At 39.8% G+C, this 21489-nt stretch overlaps 1 protein-coding gene across 2 annotated transcripts in view; it reads right to left on the reverse strand.

Moving 5' to 3' along the window:
* Positions 1–1083: 1083 nt before the first annotated feature.
* TFAP2D (transcription factor AP-2 delta) overlaps positions 1084–21489 on the reverse strand; it is a 50879-nt gene continuing 30473 nt past the window's right edge. For both annotated transcript variants that reach the window (XM_074921592.1, XM_074921582.1), the window contains 2 exons: positions 18933–19046; positions 1084–3572 (listed from right to left, as the gene is read on the reverse strand). In XM_074921592.1, the coding sequence (XP_074777693.1) occupies positions 3353–3572; positions 18933–19046 (334 nt within the window). In that variant the 3' untranslated portion in view covers positions 1084–3352. The remainder of the gene's footprint in view (positions 3573–18932; positions 19047–21489) is intronic.

Genomic DNA, 21489 nt, shown 5'->3' on the forward strand with positions numbered 1-21489 from the left:
AAATACGTTTTATCATCCAACTGCTCCGATAGCTTGTTCAGTAGAAAAGGCAGTGTCTATTATGTTTTCTCTGAATAAAATTATTAACTACAGATAAAAATAAATAACAGAGAGCCTGTGAATGTCAACAAACCTTACAGCTACCTTTTAAAAAGAATTTTGTTTTTAAAATGTATTAAGATGCTAAAGGAAAAAACCAGAAAGATGGGGATGTATATGCCGGTAGCCTCTTAATGGGAAGAATATATTGCAATTCAGTCAGGTTGAATCAGATCTTTACCAAACTTTACAAAAATCTGCAGGGGTCAGGAAGTCAAAAACTGGAAATTCTAGGATTTCAAGAGTGTTCAGGTTTATTAATATTAATATGTCAAAGGGTAATCCAGGTCAAAAATATTTTTTGTCTGCAGAGCAGAGTCTCATAGTGATTATGTAACAACAAAAGATGCAAGTCTTTAAATAAATTATTGTTGGGACCTTGGACTGTATTCTGAATAGGTAAATATATCAAATAATGCTGTATACATATTATTTCCAATATCAGACATTTAAATTTGATTGTAATAAAATGTTGCTTTCTCAACAGTTTTACAGAATTATCTACCCAGCCAGCCATTCCCCCTTCTCCAGAAGATTGACATTTTAGTGAAAAAAAAAAAATGAAAAGGATTTACAAAATTTTTTTCCCCCTCTTTTTTTCCCTCCATCAAAACCTGATTTAAATTTATCCACATCTTGAAGGAGAGAACCACAATTCGATTACTTTACATTATGTGGCAAATTTGTGTATCTGACACAAACATTTCATTTCCCTCCCCTCCCATCCTTTTCTCTCCCTCAGTTTGGGCAATAGAAAAAAGCAGAGTGAGCTTCCTTTTCACTTTTAATTGTGGTTTCCTACTTTCACACTCAAGTATTTCATGTTCTAGAACAGTTCCACAGTGTTTCTGTGGAAGACATCTCTGAGGATCATTCATTTGATTTCAGCACTTCTCCAGAGGTGCTGGAGGGAAAAATTAATTCAGTAAAATTTAAGTTCTGTTAGGCACTTAGCTGATCATAGTGTGTTAAGGAGATGGAGTCCCATGGAGATACATCTATTTTACTCAATGCATAGAAGGTGCCTAGATAGCACTAAAGTAGATGTCGAAGTTATATACCTACCATGAACAAGGACAAATCTGGGCAAAATCATAGGATTTCTTTTCGGTTTTGTAGATTTCCTTACGCAAGCAAGTAGGGATTCATTAGTTCCTAGCATGTTTTCTCACCATGATGGCAATGTCCTTACTGACCTCAAGAGGAACAGCATCATGCCGTAAGCCCTCTATTTCCTTCCACACATTTGGAAGGCAAGGCTGATCTTGTTAATTCAGTTTGACTCCCTCACATCGTGGCTGTAAATGCTCTCAGATATTTGTCATAGTCCCTAGGTTTAGTCTAAAGTTGGACATCCAAGAAGTAATGCATAATAACTAGTTCTAGAAAGCTGTGATATAGACACATATGTATGAGGGCTTTTATCCTTGGCTTCCTTTATACCTAGCTGAGAAAAGTACACACTTTTATGGCATCATTCATCCCTACTGTGAGGTGAGATAAACTGAATATTGAGTGCCTTTTTGTCTCCACCGATTATAGGCAGAGGAGGGTGATTAATCCAGTTGAAGTCACGTACAATGCAAAATTCCACTGTTACATTCCAACTATTATCTGTGGAGAATGACAGGCACTTCCAGATGATCCCTTCTACCTGTCCCAGACGCTTGATGGGCAAGTTAAGTAGCCACCCACAGGTATCTAGTGCTGTCTTCTGGGCTTCTCCAGGGGAGTCCAGTTCTCCAATATGTTTTATGTCATATCTCTCAGAACTCTGTGGCTGTCTTAGGCTAAAACATCTCAAATGGCTCTAAACACTTACACATGGACAACTATATTTCCTACCACAGAAAGAGATGAATTGTCCCTTAGAAGAAAAGGTCTGGTTCTGCTGATCTTAAAAGGAGTTTAGATGGCCAGCATAACCCCACCCCATAATACCAATCCTTCCTAACTTTCTCAGTAAAATGAAGTCAGAGAAACAAGAAAAAGCATAGACTAAAAGTCTTGTTGGAGAAGAAGTGAGAATGTGGCTGGGAAAAGCCTCTTGACTCAAAGAGGCTTGAGCTCAAACTATGGCTCCAATGTTTTCTGTGTAAGGATGTGTAGTAGGTGGTAAAGTAATATTTCAAAAGTACATTAACAAGGGTATTATCACTTTGCTGCTGTGGGCTAAGCCAATCTGTCTTATTTGTCATTTTGGTTTTATTTTATTTTTGGTAAGTGAGTGGATTCTGTTAGACCTCTGCACCTCAGCTGGATTTCTAAAGGCAATAAAGCTGCAGAAACAAGCTGTTGAAGAAAAGAAAGCATCGTAAAATCAAGGCAACACAAAAGGTGACTCCAATTGCCTGCATTGATCCTGTTGAACAGAGACCCAGGTATGGCAGACTGCAGTGTTGTGGGACCAGGGGCTGAGAAGATAGAGGACAGAAGCCCATGCTGTCATTTAATCTGAAGTTCACAGAGGGATCAGGGCTCTTATTGAAACTATCAAGGTTTTTTTTCGTTTTAGTCTGCCATGCTCTTTTCACATGTGACACCATGGCTGCTGCTTGAATGGTCAGGACAGATTCCCAACAGGTTCTGGCCTCATTCCAGTGCAGCTTTATTGTACATTCCCACCTGGGGATAAGCAGCCCCCAACACTGAACGGTTCATTTGTCCCATGACCCAAGAATTCCTCTTTTGCCAGGTTCCCATATTGTTTTCCCAATGGTCAGTAGATCAGGCATGTCCGATGGATCAGAGGAAGCCCTTCTTTCAATCTATCCAGCATGCAAGCAAAGTCAGGATGCTGGAACTGTGTGTCCCACAACCGATGTAATGGCCCTAACTCTGCTGCCGGAGAAGAAAGTGCTTCAGATTTCATGTGCCACCTCAGCCAAGTCCAGAAGTGCTTATAAAAAACAGTGTTAGTGTATCATTCAGAACAATCAAATACTACGTGCACGAAAAAGTAGTTTAGAGCAACATAAATTTTAAAAAAGTGACAATTTCATCACACAATTACTGTACACTGCTGTTCTTAGGGTTGAATACTTTCCTCTCTCACGCTCTCTCTTTCTCTCTGTTTTAATCTTTCTCTTTTTTATTTTCTTTTTTCTTTTTTTTTTTCTTTTTTTTTTTTTTTTCTTTTTTCCCCCTTTTTTTTGGATTTGGTCCACTGGAGATAAATCGCCCTCAATGATATATATATTTAAAAAAAATATCAGCAGCAAGACTCTCTTGAAATAGATTCTGTTTGATGTAGCTAGTCTGTCTTTTCTGTTTTGCCCTCTTTCACAGCAGCCTCTGAAGTTTTCCGCAGGGGGGCTTTCTCCGAGTTGGCGTGTCCTTGGCCAGATTCCGCTGCTCCTCCGTTTTTGTGCGATGTGTGCTTTTCCAAGTAGTTCAGCATTTCACTGAGAACAGTTTGGAAAGTGCTTAGGGCAGCACATATTGCAGGAGTTCCAAAACCATGAGTGATCAAACTACAAATGGGAAGGAGACAGAAAAAGAAAAAGAAATACACACATGCACATAAATATAAATGCACTCACATACATAGAAGAGTTTACAGTACACTCGTTTTGCGATAGTGAAATTCAAGATTTGCTCCCTAAACTATTTATTATCTATGGGAGAAACAGAAAAGGAAAGAGAAGAGCTGAAGAGCAGGCTACATAAAGCTTCAAAAGTTGGTTTTGGTAGGAGTCTCAGTTCTGAAACATCATGGGACAGATGCAGACTGTTCACAGTGTTGTTGACTTCAGATAGACCAAGAGAGGATCCATACCTCAGCCTCTCCAGCATTGCTACTTCTCCAGTCCCAGAAGGTTTGCTTCTTTATTTACCCTTCTCAGGTAAATAAAACCAGGTCTGTGTGATTTATTCACTCTTCTAGCTCAGGCTCTTGAACAAGACCTGGTTATTCTATGTGGGTGTATGACTGCATGTGTACTGGGAAATTAAGTAATGTCAGGGATGCAATCTCTGACCCTCAGCACAACTGGCATGGTTTGGCCGTATCTGTGCTGCTAAGTCCTCTGATCATCCACAATTCTTCTAGGGAATATTCTCTGGCCAATGCGAATGCTCAACCAATGCCTATGTTTCACGTAAGGTTAATGCAGCCAGGCTAAATGCACAGACCATCCTAACCTATTAATAGTTAAATTAACTAATTTCCAACGACATTTCCCTGGTGGTGTTGAATTTGCCAGTATATATTTGCTCTGTTGTACCTTTCATCCAAATAAAGTTTTTTCAAGATAACACTGAATTTTTCTTCTTGTTCTTCTGCACTGCAAAGCAGCTGAATTTCAGTGGTACTCCTCACTTAACAGCTACTGAAATGATGTATTAATGCAGTTGTCTGGCAGAGCTATAGTGGGTTAATCTCAACTCAGTTTAGAGGAGCATTTCAGTGCACACATATGTATCTACAGCTGCTTGTGATCTTTTGGACATCCAGCTCGTCTTCCACCTACAGATCAGCAGTGTGCGTGTTTCCCACAGGTCCGGTCTGTCAGATACCACCTCTGTGAGGATGTCTCATCTACCTTAGGATGTTAGAAATGGCACTAGAGAGCAGTTTTTAGGCAATTGGCTTCAGCCCTTTCTGCCTAAATATTATGTGTACAGTATAAGATGTTCACATGAGGGCCAGGGAAACTCAAGTTGCACTAGACATCTTAGTATGGGCAACCAATCACGGGATCATAGAATGGTTTGGATTGGAAGGGACATGAAAGATCATCTAGTTCCAACATCCTGGCCATGGGCGGGGTCATTTTTTGCTAGACCGGGTTGCCCAAAGTCCCGTCCGACCTGGCCTTGAACACTTCCAGGGAGGTGGCAGCCACAGCTTCTCTGGGCAACCTGCTCCAGTGACTCACCATATCCACAGTAAAGAATTTTTTCCTTATATTGATTCTACACCTACCGTCTTTCAGTTTAAAACTGTTACCCCTCATCCTATCCCTACACTCCCTGAAGAAGAGTCCTACTCCATCTTTCCTGTAGCCCCTTTAAGTACTGGGAGGCCGCTATAAGGTCTCCCCGCAGCCTTCTCTTCTCCAGCTGAACCCCCCAACTCTCTCAGCCTGTCCTCACAGGGGAGGTGCTCCAGCCCCTGATCATCTCTGTGGCCTCCTCTGGACCCACTTGAGCAGGTCCATGTCCTTCTTATACTGGGGGCCCCAGGGCTGGACACAGCACTGCAGGGTGGGTCTCACTATAGCAGAGTAGAGGGGGAGAATCCCCTCCCTCGACCTGCAGACCACACTGCTCTTGACGCAGCCCAGGGTACAGTTGGCTTTTTGGGCTGCAAGCCCACATTGCCAGCTCATATTAAATTTTTCATCGACCAAGTTATTCTCATTGTTATAATGACTCATTTTAGAGAAATAGTAAATGAAAAGAAACCACACCCAAGCCCTCCAGATTTTAATTTTCATTTAGAAACATAAAAGAAAAATTATTTCAAAGGTTGAAATCTCATTACGGTTTTTAAAAGACTGATTTCTGTTATCCCAGTTCTGCTTAGGGCAGGAAGAAGTCAAGGAGAGGAACAGAGGTTGATTTCTGAGTCTGCGGACATTTCTGAGATATCAATACTTTATATTGGTTTGGGTGAGAAAAAAACCACAATAAAATAATACAGTGATTCTGATAAAACAGTAACTATTTCCCATGCCATGCTAGTTAAGGTCTCTACAGTAACTCTCTTTGCAGCACATTGGTAAACCCTGCTCTAATGCAGAGACCCGTGCATGGGTCAGAAACGGGAATGCTTCACATCAGTGGGTACACCTCTCCTCTGCACTTTGGCTTCTCAGACTTTTCAGGTGTTTTAGAAAAAAATGAAAAAGTAGGGATCAAGGTAAAAGAGGTTATACAGGACATGCACAACTGTTCGGATGCTGGAAGCATTAAAATAAAAAACCAACAACCAAACAACATAGGAAAAGCTTCAAGATATCTTTTAGGATGATCTTTTTGTCTGCTGGACATGGTAACTGTGTTTGCTGGGAAAGTTGGTATCCTAGGGAAGACACCAAACATATGGGGATGAGAGCTCAGTTTGGAAAGATCTCTCCATTTCAGATTGGGAGTGGCCCAGTCTTTTATAAAAGGTCTCCCAAAGGCTATTAACAAATAACTCGCTTTTGGAATGTTTATCCATCAGTCTCCAGGCACTTTTCAAAACAGGAATTTATGTTTAAGCCCAGTTAGCAATGAGAGGAAATTATAATTAAATATTTAAAAGGACTATTTTGCAGACATCAATTAATAATACGACATGACTCTTGAAGTTTGAACTCTTTAAGCTTGGACTTGTAGTAATATCTGGATCTTTTAAAATTAGTTTTAAAAAGGGGTAAACATATCTCACTTTTTTTTTTTTTTTTTTTTTTAGAAATGCCTGGTATAACAGGAAAATAAAAATCATCATTATCATCATTGTAAGTAATATTTTTTAATAGTAATAAAACCAATATCAACAGTAGCATATAGATAAGAGTATTTTTAGCCCTTTCAAGCCCTTTTATGAGTCAGGTAATTCCAAGATTTTGTGTTGCATTTTATCATCATTTCTAGTGATGATAAATGTGATGAATGACGAAAATGTAATGGCCCTTACAATAGCAGAAAGCAAGAAAAAGGAAATTCAAATGTACCATTAATAGTTATAATATCTCATGATTTTTACACTGCTGTAGGATCTTCTGGGTTTTGATGTGGGGAGCTGACTATACCGAGACAAAAATATTTATGATCTTGCATGTAAACGAAACTAGTTTGTCTATTTTAAAAGCTGGCAATAGCTGCAAACATTCATTTCCAGTAGATGCAAATAGTAAGTTTAACAAAGGATTGAATAGAAAATAAATCTTCTTGCCTGCTTTCTTTGAACCTTTCGACTCCTGAGCAAAAGGAATAGTACTGGGTTCATCCGATAGCTCAATACACCCTGAAGAGTAAAGCGGGAATACTACAGTGAAAATTTACAGTGATTGTCTCAGAAATGATCTGTAGGGCTAAGAACAAGGATAGAAAACTTTAATGTTCTCAAATGTTGAACGGGACTGTAGAAAGTACCAGAAGGGGACAGAATCTGATATTAAGCGTAGGTGCCAACTTGTAGGTGTAGACATCAACTGTGCCTAAACTCCCATGACCATCCAAGGGGACTTAATGCATTTTCCTACATATAAGAGCCTACAGTGATTTGAGATGTCCTATGACATCTGAAACTACTGCACAGATTTGCTAGATATGATATAGGACTTAAGTCCACCTTGCTTCTTGGTGTTTTGATGCTAGGCAAGTTGCCCTTGTGTATCTCACATGGCACTAGATAATGTTTAGGCAACTGAATTAAACCCTGAGGCTTTAATCAATACAGTCAGAGAAGTATGGAGAATGATGTAGCACATGACATGGATGTGTGTCCTTTATGGTGAGCTGTGCCATTCTTTTGGCTCCATCAAGCTGAATAAAAATATGTGTTCGGTGCTATTTGAGATGCCCTTCAATAACAAGACATCTCTGTCAGGTGCAGAGAGCTTGCAGGAGAACAGCACCCTTTTAAAGAAGCAATGGCCTGATGGCATACCTAATAGCATCTAAAAGGACACTGCATGCTACTGTTTACTCAGCAATATCTTTTCCTAGATCTTCATTGACTACATGGGAAGCTTAGACATCCAACTTATATTGAAAGACCTACATATGGGTATTTTATCCTAAGCAAAATCTTAAACTTCTGGTCTGAAAACTAGTGTTCATAGGAAAAGGATTTTATGGGGTGAGTTAGGGGTCTATTCCCTTTACAGTTTAGCCTCTTACATACCACCAATCATCAAATAGGACAGTTTTTCTCAAGATAGCATTGTATTTCTTATAAAAAAGCCAACCCTTTTTTATTGAAATAATGCTGCAGAGTTTCATGGCAACTCTACTTTCAGTTCCTGATGAATATATTCTTCTCCATAGACGGGTATATACAGACCCTATTAATTTTCCCATGAAGCTTATTGAGAGAAACCATTTTACAGAAAAGTTCTGACCAGCTCTCCTTGCCATGCTCCTGGGAGGGTGTATTTTTTTAGCCTCACTTTATGTAATGAGCATAAAAAGGCTGAGAGATATCTTCTACTTTATCTTATATTTTTATCATTAACTCCCCTTGCTCTAATTTTGGTGGACTTTATTTCTCTGCAAGTTGAAGGCGAAAAAATTCTAAGAAAGTTGGATAATTTCCCTTTGCTGAGGAAACTAAATTTCAAGTCAAGGAGAAAATCTGATTTTACGTTTAACTCAGACATGACAGAGAGAAGGTTTAATGGCAAAGCATTTAAATGTGTTTCCTGAAAGTCAAATTTAGTTGCCTGATTTTTCAGACTGAGTTCCCACTGAAGTTCTTTCATTTTCAATATGATCCACACCTATGAAATTAGTTTCTTTCATTGTAACACTTTCATTTGGGTTTAAAAGACTAAAATTAAACATGGTGGTTTCATAATGGAGTCTTCTGGGTATTCTCAGCTTTGTAGTGCATCTCATTGCAGCTCCTATAAGCTAGTCACTTTATTGTTTTAAAAGGCAAGGCTAAAATCTCTGATTCTGGTACTGTGCGTGAAGAACTGCAGAAAGAAGGCAACGGGTATCAGGCCAGCATATTACAAATCCCTGTGCTTAAGGACATCCAGACCTGCCTGCAATTCTGCCCAGCACTATGATGCAATTATGTCTGCTCATGTTTTAATGATGGCCTTACTTAAAAGTGAAAAGATCCAAGTGTGCCTGAAGGCTTGGGCTCTCATTTGGCAACTACCTCAAGGACTCCTCCATACCCCAGGCTGGTGAAACTCCCGACATGCGGCAAAAAAACCAGGTTCCCTCTCAGTAGGGGGGGAAGAGGCCATCTGCACTGAATGTTTACATCCTCATTTAAAATAAATAAGCACTTTAAAACAATAATAATGAAGAAAAAACAATCTTGAACTTATTGGTCTGACTTTCTCAGAACTTTGAATGCGAAAACCACTTCATGATTAACCAGATTTAACAAAACATGGCAGATGATAAATAATAAGATCTGATAAGACCTTTGATGGCTGTAAAGGAAAAGGAAAAATATTTGAATCTCTTCACTGGTACAAGTAACGTCCTAAGTTAGAAGTACCTATATCGACATTGAGATGTTTCTGTTGATTTCAGGGTCTGTCCTGCAAAAGTTGCCTGGAGAATTAAATTGTGAAAACCTTCAGAAGGTCAGTAGGCCTAAACGTGAAACAAGTTAGACCGATAATCAAGATAACCATTGGAACATCACCAGTATATATTACAGGGATGAGTAGTCTATAGAATCAGAGTGGCGAACACATAGAAAAATTGGTTTGCAAAGTAGGCCCTTATACTTGTTTTCCATTCATAACCAAACAAGTGTATTAAGGACATGTTCTCTTAAGCAGACGGACCTCCTTTTACTATGTATAAAAGCAATGGAGAAAGTAAGAAAAGAGTTCTAGAGCTGATGTCCCATATTTCAAAATATTCTGTTTCATCTCTGCATATTTTAGACCTAGGGACTGATTTTCCACACTAGGAGAATTTCCCAGGGAATATACCTGAAATATCCAAGACTGTGGCTATGGAGTGTTTCTGAGCTACAAAGCAAAGATTAAGTCATGGTACTGTGGTGCACATGGCACTCACAGAAGCCTTTGGATGTTTGCCAAGAAATTCCAGCATAGCACATTATATCCTCCAAACAAAACACTAGATAATCCTGTGACTTGCTGATTTTAAAGAGAAAATGGTGTACAAGCTTCTGTGTAAGTGAGGATAAAAAGTGACCTTGCTGCCCATTACTACCAGTGGAGACAAAAACACCAGTGGGACCACAGATCCAAGATGACTGGATATTTTTGAAAAAGCATGAGCCTGTTCCTCACACGGCTGTCAACTCCTTCATCTCCTTTACCTTAGTCAACAGTCACATCTCTGCCCTACGGGAAGGCAGAGAAATGAATGTGATTCATCCAACTTGCTACCATGCATAGACTTTTTTTGAGTGAGGCAGCTAATGTAGCTGAGAAGCCCCATTGACAAGAAGTAAGAATTATAAACATGTTGATGACAAGGGACAATGCAATTTTTGTAACCCAGGAATCTGGAAATGAAGGGATGGCATTCCTTTTTTTTTTTTTTTTTTTTTTTGGGGGGGGGAAACACAGGAATTCCTTAAATGTTTTAAGTGTTACAATAAAAAACAAATCAAGCCCCTCTCCCCCATTTTTTCCATTTTTGATGAAGGTATATTTACCTTTTCGTTGATAATCATGGAACCTATTTGTTAGTGAAGAGGATAAGGAAAACAGCTTCTGATCTGTTCTCTTGACTCCATAAATTGTGACTTTAAGGGAGTATGGTGTCATAAGACTCATGATAAAAATCCTTGGCAATATTAGGAATTCACACCCTTTCAAAAGGTTTTTAGTCATCAGCAGTGCAGGAGAAGGTGATCAAAACCCCGCTATGGAAAGATCAAAGAAGGAATCCCTGGGACAGAGACTGAGGAAAAAATCCCAAAGGAAGAAATTGTAATGCCTTTGGTAAATAAAGAGCCAAGGAAAAGAAAGAAAAAAAAAAAAAAGAAAAAAAAAGAAAGGAACAATTTATTGATTGCCAGTACCTCAGCACTGGGAACCAGTGTTGTCCCTCTCAGCTAGCTGAATCTAAAGATGGATTGAGAGAGATAACGGAAACCAGGGAACTCTAGAGGGCACCAGAGGTGTTTCGCCATGAAATTCATAGTGCACCAGGCTTCTTCCAGTTCGTGTATCCAAACAGAACTCTGCTGCTGCTAATCAAGACGACCGGACTTAAGACAGCAGCTGCTCTACCTCCTGATAATTAAAGAAGCGTAACAAAGAGACAATATATAAGGGGGGTAAGCACATTTGTAAAGGCAACCCACCAGTAAGGCTTTGGGATTGGTTCTTTGTTACAATTTAAAAAACATGTTGAGCTTCAAATCCCATTTTTTTCTCCTTTTTACCCTTCAGAAAGAAGGATGTTACTTTTACGCTGCTCCCAGAGTCTGAGCCTCTGGTTTCTTGCCTGTCGCTTTTCGTGTCACCTTGTCAGTGTGATGCCAAGGCACTCACAGGAGGCTGACAGCTCCAGGCTCAGAGACCTGCTAAACGACAAAACTCTTGTCTCAAACAGTTTCATACGAAGGGTGTTTCATATCAGCTGGGTGGCTAGGCAAAATACAGAATAATTTGTGAGGATGATGATTGCTTTCATTATCTAGCTTAGGTATTCCGGGCCTATTATTTTTTGTCTGTTTTTATAAGATTTCTGCGCTGATAGAAGTGTCACTTGCAAGAAAGTAGTTTTCCCTTTGCTCAGTTTTGCTGTCTTTATCTTTCATATATAAGACAGATGATCTGGATGTGATTCCATATCTTGATGAATTGTAACTGTGAATTTAAAGGATCATATCCAGCTTCTGTAATCAGTGAGTATTCATCTTTCCCTATATGATGGATGACATTAATAGGATATCTGAACTTTCCAGACACTACAGATTCTTACTGACACAAGTGTCCCAAAGGTAGACGTAGAAGGTATGTCCATACCCAGTTTTACAAATGAAGAAAATGAGACTAAGAAGCTGACTGATGAGTTCAGGCAGTCTGTATGTGTAAATCAAGAAACACACACAGATTTCTTGAGTATAATCTCAGCAAGTCTTCTACTTGCAAGTTTTTGTCATGTGTTTTGGTTTCCCAGTACAGGATGTAGGTAATTCTTCGTGGGTTTTCTGGTAATCCCAGTTCTCATGAGATTTTTGGGGAGCTAAAAAAGACTTCTGACAAAAATTTAAAAAAAATCAAAGCTGTCCTGGTGCAAGGGCAGGTTATGAAGGCAAAGACAAGAAGGCACATGTCAGTGTGACTTTCAGGTTCCTGGCTGAATCTGTAGGAAACTCAGATATAACAGTAGAATGGAAGAGAGAAGTAGATACACACACACACACTCAACAGGAGAAAGGTAGGGTCTAAAATAAAGAAAAATACTGATTTAGTGTTTTGGACATTTGGTCCAATTGGAGGAATGTCCTAAATTTTGATCCTTAGACTGAAGGCTTCTTTGGCACTTTATCAACAAACTTAAATGTGAAATGAGTAAAGCAGAATCCTAGACCCAGAACTCTAGCTTTGGTTTAGTGCAGAAGCCACTACCTTAAATAACAATGGGCTCTCATTCTCAGTCCAGCCTTAAATTTTCCTCTACAAAAGAGAACAGCTTCAAGAGCAGGAATGGAAAGTGAACATGCAGGTTCACTCAGGCCACCAGAGATGCTATTGGACACTTAGAGTATCTGTAAGGTTGGTAGATGTGATGCAGGACTCACAAAAGTCCTTTGAACTGAAGGAGTGGCATATGAGACATGATGTCTTTTTACACCTAAGATGACCCTAGATCCCTAGATTCACCAGACAGGTGAATCACCCTAAGGTTCTTAAACTGCAGCTAAGGGATGCCTTTAGTCACTTATACCTGCATTAGATAAGTGAGAAGTGCCCAGGTACTTCTGACCATGAGTGACATTGCATAGCCTGGCTTCATCTCCGTTATTCAAGCATTTTAACCTGAAAAGTATTGGTGGTATCTAAGATTCCAACTGAGAACATAATTTTGATTGAGATAAGCGTGACTTGTACCTAGGAATTGTTTGGGATAGAAAGAGTTGGTCTAGACCAAACACACACAAGGAACCACGGTAGCAATCAAACATTACAGACAATTGTGTTCCAGAGTTCAGGACCATACCCATACAGTTTATTAGATTAGTTTTCATATATCTCTTGGGGAGTCTTAATTTCTACATGTCTCCATGCCTTCTCTAAAATGTGACAGAAACGTTCTCTTCTTCACAGCAGAGATCTATACAACTAATAATGTTTGCTTCATCTGGTCTGGTTGCCTGCTCTGAAGAGGGTTGGATGTACTAAAAGTCTGGGAAGTGCAAAAATCCTGGAGAGGTGAGTGATACGCAAGTTAATCCCAACCATTTCCCATACTGACATGCTTCAGATCTACCTGCATGTCATTAACGTGAGAAGGATGGGGCCTGATGATTGTGGTGGTTAACATTGTTCCAGATCCAGCAGAAGAACCTGTTGGTCTGCGATGTCACCATTCAGCTCTGCTGAGTTAGTGGCAGGATTATGGGTGTTGGGGGTTATTCAAGGCTTCACCATTTCCTGTCAAAACTACCTGCACCATACAGGCTCGGAGTGTGTGTCTCAGAGGTCTTGTGTCTCCAGGCAGGTTTGTTTTCATCTGCTGTTGGTCAGGACTGTCCTGATTCACAATTTTCAGGCTTTTCTAAAGTGAATTATTCTCAAAGCCTTATATAATTTTTTGTTTACGTCCATCTTCCTTCCTTCCTTCCTTCCTTCCTTCCTTCCTTCCTTCCTTCCTTCCTTCCTTCCTTCCTTCCTTCCTTCCTTCCTTCCTTCCTTCCTTCCTTCCTTCCTTCCTTCCTTCCTCCTTCCCTCCCTCCCTCCCTCCCTCTTCCTTTCTTGATTCTTATTCCATTTTTAAAGCAAAAGGTGAGAGAAATAAGTTCCTCTCATCAAATCTTTAAAAATTTTTGGGATCATTTCTAGTACTTGACCTTGCTCTCTACTGTAGTAGACTCATAAATGCATTTACACAGATCAGCCTTTAGAGGACAACAAAGAGACACTAGTGTATCTGGACAAAAGGTCTCAGCACTATAGTAGTGGAAATGAATTTTTCCAGGGTTTTCTTGTTTGCCCTGTGGCTTAATGCTCATTCTATCTTCAGAAACTGGTGACAGAAAGTGGTGGCTTTCAGGCCAGATACAACCTACAAGATTATTCCTCTTGCTCCTCTGCATTTACCATGAAGGGATCAAAGAAGAACTGAAAGACAATTTGTGTAGACCTAAAACATACTACTTCTTCTTGAATTCACATTTATGTAGATGTTTAGGAAACTGAGTGACCTGAACATTTAGCCTGTGAGGTCAATGGTTTATGATCCAGCCCTGACAAGGCTGATCTTCTCTAAATCTTAGTAGATTATTTATAGCACAGGTAAGGCACGTAACAGGGCTGTAATAAGGGCTGGTGCTTCCCTGAATTCCCAAGCTACATATATATTAGTGATACATATGTGCCACTGTGTCCAGGAGTAGGTTGGAACAGAGCTAGTTAGATTGAGCAAAAAAACCCGCAGGAATTCTGAAAAAAAGCAGCACAGGCAGCCAATACATGTCTGTGTCCTATTATTTACTAATACAAATATAACTTCTCTGTAGTAAGGTGATTGAAAATGTATTAAAAAGGGAGAAATCTTTAATAAAGCATACATACTACCCTGGCTCAGGCAGTGCACGACAGTTGTTGTTACGAGTGTTAGGGTCTACAGAATTGTCTATGGTCAAACAATATTGAGAAATCATCATGCAGCACTGAGTTTTCTGTATTCATATCAGACGGCCGTCTCAGAGAGCAGCTGCACAAACATGACTGTACCAGAGGTGCAGAAAAGCCTCTGGTTTTTGCGTATCTGGTAAAGTTGTGCAAAACTCAGCAGTTTTCAGGCTCACTGCAGCTCCTTTGAAGATTTCCTGTTTTACGCTTTGTATAAATTTCGAGTTTGCACTTTGAGCAAACCCAGCAATTCTGATCCCTTCGTGGGGACTATCCTGTACTTCAGGTTGGACACATGTTTACAGATCTTGATGAATTGGGACTCAGTGGAAAAAACTTCAGAGAGAAGTGTGAGCTTGAAGATTTAAAACAGACGAAATGGAAACACTGTTTCAGGCTGACCTGTGTCAGTCTGTGAACCCTAATCTTAATTATTAACATTAAACAAGTAATATCGTGAGCGAATGGAGCACATAACTACACTTATCAGCTGTAGGGTAATTTTTTCCTAAAGAAAACTCCTTTTTACCCCAAGGTAGTGGAGTCTGGATTCTGCTGTAGTTATCAGATACCATAACTCTTAAAAAAGTTTTTCATTATCTTAGAATTTATTCTAATAGTAGAGATTTGTGCTATTCCTCTGAATTTTTCTGGTCACAAAAAAATCTCTTTGACTTTCTGATATCATATGGCATAGGCCTATCTATCTATCTATCTATCTATCTATCTATCTAATCTATCTATCAATCAATCAAATACCAACCTTCCATCCTGTGATTTCTTTGCTGCATTGGTTATGGTTTACAAGGCAGAATTTCTGAACCTCTTGTTATATTAAATCTGTATGAAACTACGACATTTTCCGTGATGAAAAATCAGCTCATATTGGATAATCGTTGAAAAACATGTTATATCTATGCTAAAAATGTTCAAAAAACCTTGTCAGAGATACCAGTGAAAGCCTATGGTTTGTCGTTGCCAAACGTAATATTTTGGCTCCATCTACATCTAGAGATTTATACAGCATAGAGACAGAGAATTTATTGTGAGAAAGCCCACAGTTCTGAAATACAGATAGAAATGAAGATTACATTTTCACTATTGAAAAAGCATGTTATAAAATTCATGATGACTATATGGAGCAATTCCTTCAGATTTATGTCTCCTCTGCAAGACCTATTTGTAGAGCACCAACAGCTCTTGGTCATTTTGGTCATAAATAACATTAATTTAATGCGTATAGTCAGTACCAGGCACTTATTAAGACAGTGCAATTTTAGAGTCTGACTATTGTAGATGTCATCAGAGAGTTTGACAATGACTTTGGTATGAAGGTCAGATCCATCTCTGGCCTACAGTTGCAAAGCTCTTTATTGATACAGATACACAATAATTGTGTTCAATTCACTGTAATAAATAAGGACAACCTGCTCTTTTGGAAATCTGATCTTAGATTTGATGTGGAGACACTGCACTTTGAATATTTAAATTCTTAATGTTAGGCTTTATGTTAGACATATGTTTTCAACATCTTTTTCTGAAATAATTCCCAACCAATGTATGATGACAAGAAGCTATTTGTGCTTCTGACCACTAGAAGGCTGTGCTATGCCTCAGACACCAGTGAGCGTATAGCTCCTGGGTTACAGGACTTTCCCTGTGTGTTGGGGTACCAAGAATTTCTTCCTCTTTTCTCATCCCCAACTGATGAGGTGTAAACTTTCTGTGACAGAGTTTTTTTCAATCTGAGGCTCATCCCTCAGAGAAAGACAGAGAAAGCAAGTGATGGGTCAGAAGCAGTCTGTGTTGAAAACTTGACTCAGAAAATAGTTGATGCTCCTGGAAAACATGATGAATTACATTCTGACATCTTCTCTGAGATGGACTAAAGTGCCTTCTGTGATACTTAATCTCAAGAAAGAGTAGTGGTAGGAGGGGTTCAGATGACCTAGCTGCGAAGGCTGCAGATTTAGGGGATGGGAATAACGATTTCTTTGCCTACACTGGATTTACAACGAAAGTGTCTAGTGTGTACTGGTTGGGTAAACTCCCATTCAGCTGGAGATCTAGATCAGACTGTTCAATCAATGGAGTTTAGAGAGAAATTCACATCACACTAATGTAGGTGTCGATGTTAGGCCTGCTTAACTGTAATGCAGATTTCACAGGCTATACAGACGAGACCCCTGGAGACTACAACAGAAGCTAGAACCTGGCTGAAATAGGGGCACCTACATGTAGATGAGCAGAGTTAGAAGTCTGGGTCAGAAGCTCAATCTGACCTCAACTTCTCTACAACAGATGGAAAAGGAATGTGGTCTCAGCTCAGCTTCTGGGTCTGGCACTACTCATCATTCCCCAAGCACAATCAGAGAAGGGTGGCTGATTTAATCCCCAGGAAGTGTGTGTGTAGGATCAAGACCTATGGCTTTCTAGGTGCCCATCTTCAGTCCAACACTTATTGCCTACAGCAGGCATGAAAAAAGTATTGAATGATCCAGGAGCTGCCTACAGAAGCTTTGTACTCCAACCTACTGAAGTGCAGCAGAGAAAGAAGGATGGGAACTGGTTGACAGTTTTGTAACTGAAACCTTCAGCATTTTATCCTGGCTTCTATTTATTTATTTATTTATTTTAAACACAGGAATCCTTGGGGATTAGCTATCTTGTATCACATTTACTTTGTGTGCATGTAATGGGGAATTATCTATTTTTCCACAAGCCTAGGTAGTCCATTAAAATCCCTCTATGAGTACCCTGTATAAATAAGTATGTCTCCCTTGGTGTGCAAGTGCAGTTAGGTATTTTGGAGTTAGTCTGTGTAAAGTAAAGTATACATAGATGTAAATGGTATGTGTACGTGTGTGTACATCACTGCATGAGAACAGAAGTGGAGTTGTCTAGGTGTGCTCACATATGCATAGCATGCACACAGATATGTGTAAGGATAAACAGAAACCCGTGCATCTGTGAGCCAAGCATTATCTTTGCCTCTCCTCACCCCTCAACAGATAGATAGAAGAAGTGGGATGGGGGGTATTTTGAATTCCATTTAAAGTCTGAGGGACTAAACGTTAGTCTGAGGGACTAAACATATCACACCAGCTGGCTGCTGGGTGCCTCATGCTCTATCAGAATCTTAATAGCTAAAAGATCTCAGGGCACAAAAGTTGTCTGTCCAGCCAATGAATGAAGAACGGCTCATCTGGCTGTGCTAAAGAATATGCAACATCATTCTAAGGCTTGATAGGCCTAACAAACCTATTTGGTGTTACAGTCTATAAACCGCTTTCTGGAACAGTTCTTTACATGTTGATTTTTTCAGGTATCAGCTAACAGCTAGGAAAAAAAAAAAAATCTGCAGCCTCAGCTAATCATGTAGCCCCCTCAGTGGTCTGAGCAAAGACAGGAGCACCTCTAGGATGTTTCATCACATTTATCTTTGATAAATATCTTAGATGACCCCACTATTTCAAAGTGGCCCTCTGGAAGTTCCCATCTCACTCTGGACTATATCTAGCAGATAGCCTAAAGCAAAAACTTGAAATTGCACAGCAACTCCTGGGCTAATAAATCTTTCTGATCCCAAACCGTCTATACACTTTTATCCAAAACTTGGATAAAATTCTGATGAAGTTTGGACTTGACATGCATGTACCATGGGCCCTTGTCTTCATAACAGCTTCTTAGGATGTCTACACCAGTAAATTAAATATTGCTAGGGCATAGGCCCAGAAACTGAGTCTAAATATATTAGCCATCTCTGGCTTTTTAGTCTGAGCCTGCTTACATTCTCCCAGAGTTTTCAGCATGTTCAGGAATTAGTGCAGTAAGACTGTTCCAGCAGGTAATGTACTTTACAGCCAGTCTGCTGCAAAGAGTTAACAGTACGGTCACGGTAAGATGATGTCAAATGGTCTCAGTAGCACAGAGGAACTATTTAGTTAATTGGTAAGGATGTAGCCTGACTGTTCCTCCTTTTATTGTTACTTTGATTCATCTACACTGTCGTTTTGGCTCTGAACTTGAGTTTCTACATTTCTGGACGATCCACTTTGTTGGCTGGCTTGTGATTTGGCTTACATCTAGAGTAAGAAAACTTTCTGGACAGATGGGGAGATTTGGCCAGTAGATGTAAAAAATTACTTAGTCTAAGTCAGACTGTGGTCCTGGAAGCAGGGTGAACGCAGCTAGCCTGAACTACAATGCTGGGCAAACATGCACTTTTAATAGGCACAGATGAGAGAGGGATTATGGACATTACAGTCTTCTAGGTAAGGGAACAAATACCATTACAACACCACAGGTAATCTTTACCAAAAATATTAATTTTTGTGAATTGTTCCTCTTTCAAAATCATACCTGAAATGTGTTAAATGTCTCTGGATGTCGAGGTCTAATATTGGAGTCGGCCTGGAGGATCCGAGGGGTGATCTGTCTTGACTTAGAAGGTCTTGGAATTCTTTACATATTTGTCTAAAAGGAAAGTGGAAATCTTTAAATGAGACATGTGTAATCCCTTCCATAAAGCTGATTCTCATAACACTGTCACCTTATCCTGAGTGATCTCCTTCATAGCAGAAATATTTGGCAGAGGCATTGTTAAAGAAATTAAAATCCAATTAATCTCCCTCTTGCTTCTCTGTCCCAAGTTCTCAGAGCCAGCAACATACAGAATCTCTTGAATGGGAATAATTCCCCTCTGGAACCATATTAACACTGACATTTTAAAATGTGATTTCTCCACTGAATTGGACTCAGTTTGGCAGTGTTAAGTCTGGCTTAGCTCACCTACATTAGAAGCAAGAGTTATGGTTAAATAAAATTGTGAACCAGCATTAGAACACGCCTGGGAACTTTGTGTGAATACACCACTACTTGTGCATTTGCTTGCGTGCACTGGTTTATCCCTAAGTAGAAGTCCTGGTCATTGTGGCCTTGCCTTCTTGATCCTCAACTCTTAAGACAGTTGAAACAATAGGAGTTTTTAAGGAAAATGCTAGTTTTGCTCTCCTACTTTCCATCTGTGTCCATATTCTGCTTCCTTACAGAGTCTAGAGCAGAACTGGTAGATCCTCAACTGAGACCTCTCCCACAGGTCTGACCAGAGTGAGAATTCATTCCAGCAGCTGTATTTAATTTTTTTCTTGAAACATTAATTAAGTTGTTTTATATTTCTACCATATATCAGGCAGCTTAAAGTAGATATCTACAGCAGCCCAGAGGACTTCCATCCAAAGTGTCTCTTTCTCTCTGGTGACTGTAGGAGGAGCTCAGTGACTCACTCAGCTGTCAGTGCCTACACAACAGACAGGCAAGTGAGACAAATCCCATCATCTCTACTTTTTCTTGATGATGGTTTCTTGGGAAACACACACTTTCTGTAGGTAAGACCTGGGACCCAGTTCAGCACCTTGCAACGGGAACTCAGGCTCTGTCTTGCCCAGTCTTCCACCTGAGTAATAACACTTCTTCGGAAAGGGTGAATGGTCCTGCTGTCTTCCCTCTCCATCTCACGCCTTCCCTGAGGCTTCTCATCACCTGGGGGTTAAAAATATCCCCTGGGATTCCTCTATGTAGGACCTAACTAAGAGAGACCTGAAAATAAGGCCTTCTCATTCTTGTGATACTGTTGTATTGGACCAATTTGCAAATTAATCTAGGAATATTCTACAAATGTCTTTTTTTTTTAAATGAAACCAAATCAGATCCATTTATTGTATGTCCTCAGAAGAGTACTATCTGGACCATGGATGAATAGAGACACCACTGACTTTCAATTGGTTTATGATACAGTTAATTAAAAAAGGAGAGGTGTCTGGATCTGTCTCTCAGGACTTCTCTATTTCACAGTTTTGGAAATACAGGCACCTAATGTGGGGTCAGAAGGGCACGATGCCCACTAGACTATCAGGGTGCTCTGTGGGGTTGCCTGATACTAGCCTGACACTCAGTTGCATTGACTTAATACTAGTCAGAGTGACTACATGTAACCTAGTAGACAGTGCCACCTAGTAAAGTGTACAGTGCCAGGGGCCATACTCATACCCTCATGAAAATAGTTATGTTCTAGCTTCTTAAACAGGTGGCTTCCTGAGAACAGACCCTAGTGTGAGCTATCCCCCAAGACATGCCCAGAAGATATTTGAGAACGTTCAAGGACCCATTCTAACATTTTAATAATATGAACAATGGCAATCTGATGACTGAGTGTGTGCATGGTTTACTTTGTTAGCATAGATGCAATCACTGTGCCTGGGGCCAGCTTCTAACACTAAAGAGCATCTCTGTGGTCCCTAATTCCTGTTGGAAGACTCGTTGCATATCAGGTCCTAGATAAAGTTCAAGTTCTTCATTATCACCTTGTAAATCTTGCCCTTTGGGACAGGAGCATAATGGAAAATAAGTGGGTAAACTCAGTTTCTTGGTCTTTAGAAGCTCCTCCACTGCTGACTTACAAACAAGGAAACTATACTAACCTGGTTTTACTCTTCATTATATCACTGTTCTGCATGTTGTGGACATAGACTTTGGATATCACAGCTCTCTCTTGACTAAGAGAAGAGGCAACACAGAAAACTACTTCCTGCTGTGCTTCTGGCCTTCATCCAAGCCTGATTTCTGTAATGCTTGTCATCTGTATGGACCTAGACACTGACTGCTTGAAAAGACAGCATCGTCTTAGCCTTTCAGGCAAAGAGAGGTATTCAGCAGAAATGTATGTAAATGCAGCATACAGTTTTAATGAATCAGGTCCTTAGAGGAAAAACAGTCTCTTTCAACAACTGAAAACAGTCAGTCATTTTGGCTTCTAAACAATCTACTATCCCCAGTCGGCCCTGTCAGCATTGCTCTTCTCTCCTTCCTCCAACCTCTACTTTCTACCTGTTGAAAAAGTTCATCTTAAAAGTTCTTACAT

The sequence above is a fragment of the Athene noctua genome, chromosome 1 (assembly GCF_965140245.1).
Source record: "Athene noctua chromosome 1, bAthNoc1.hap1.1, whole genome shotgun sequence".
Taxonomy (NCBI): domain Eukaryota; kingdom Metazoa; phylum Chordata; class Aves; order Strigiformes; family Strigidae; genus Athene; species Athene noctua.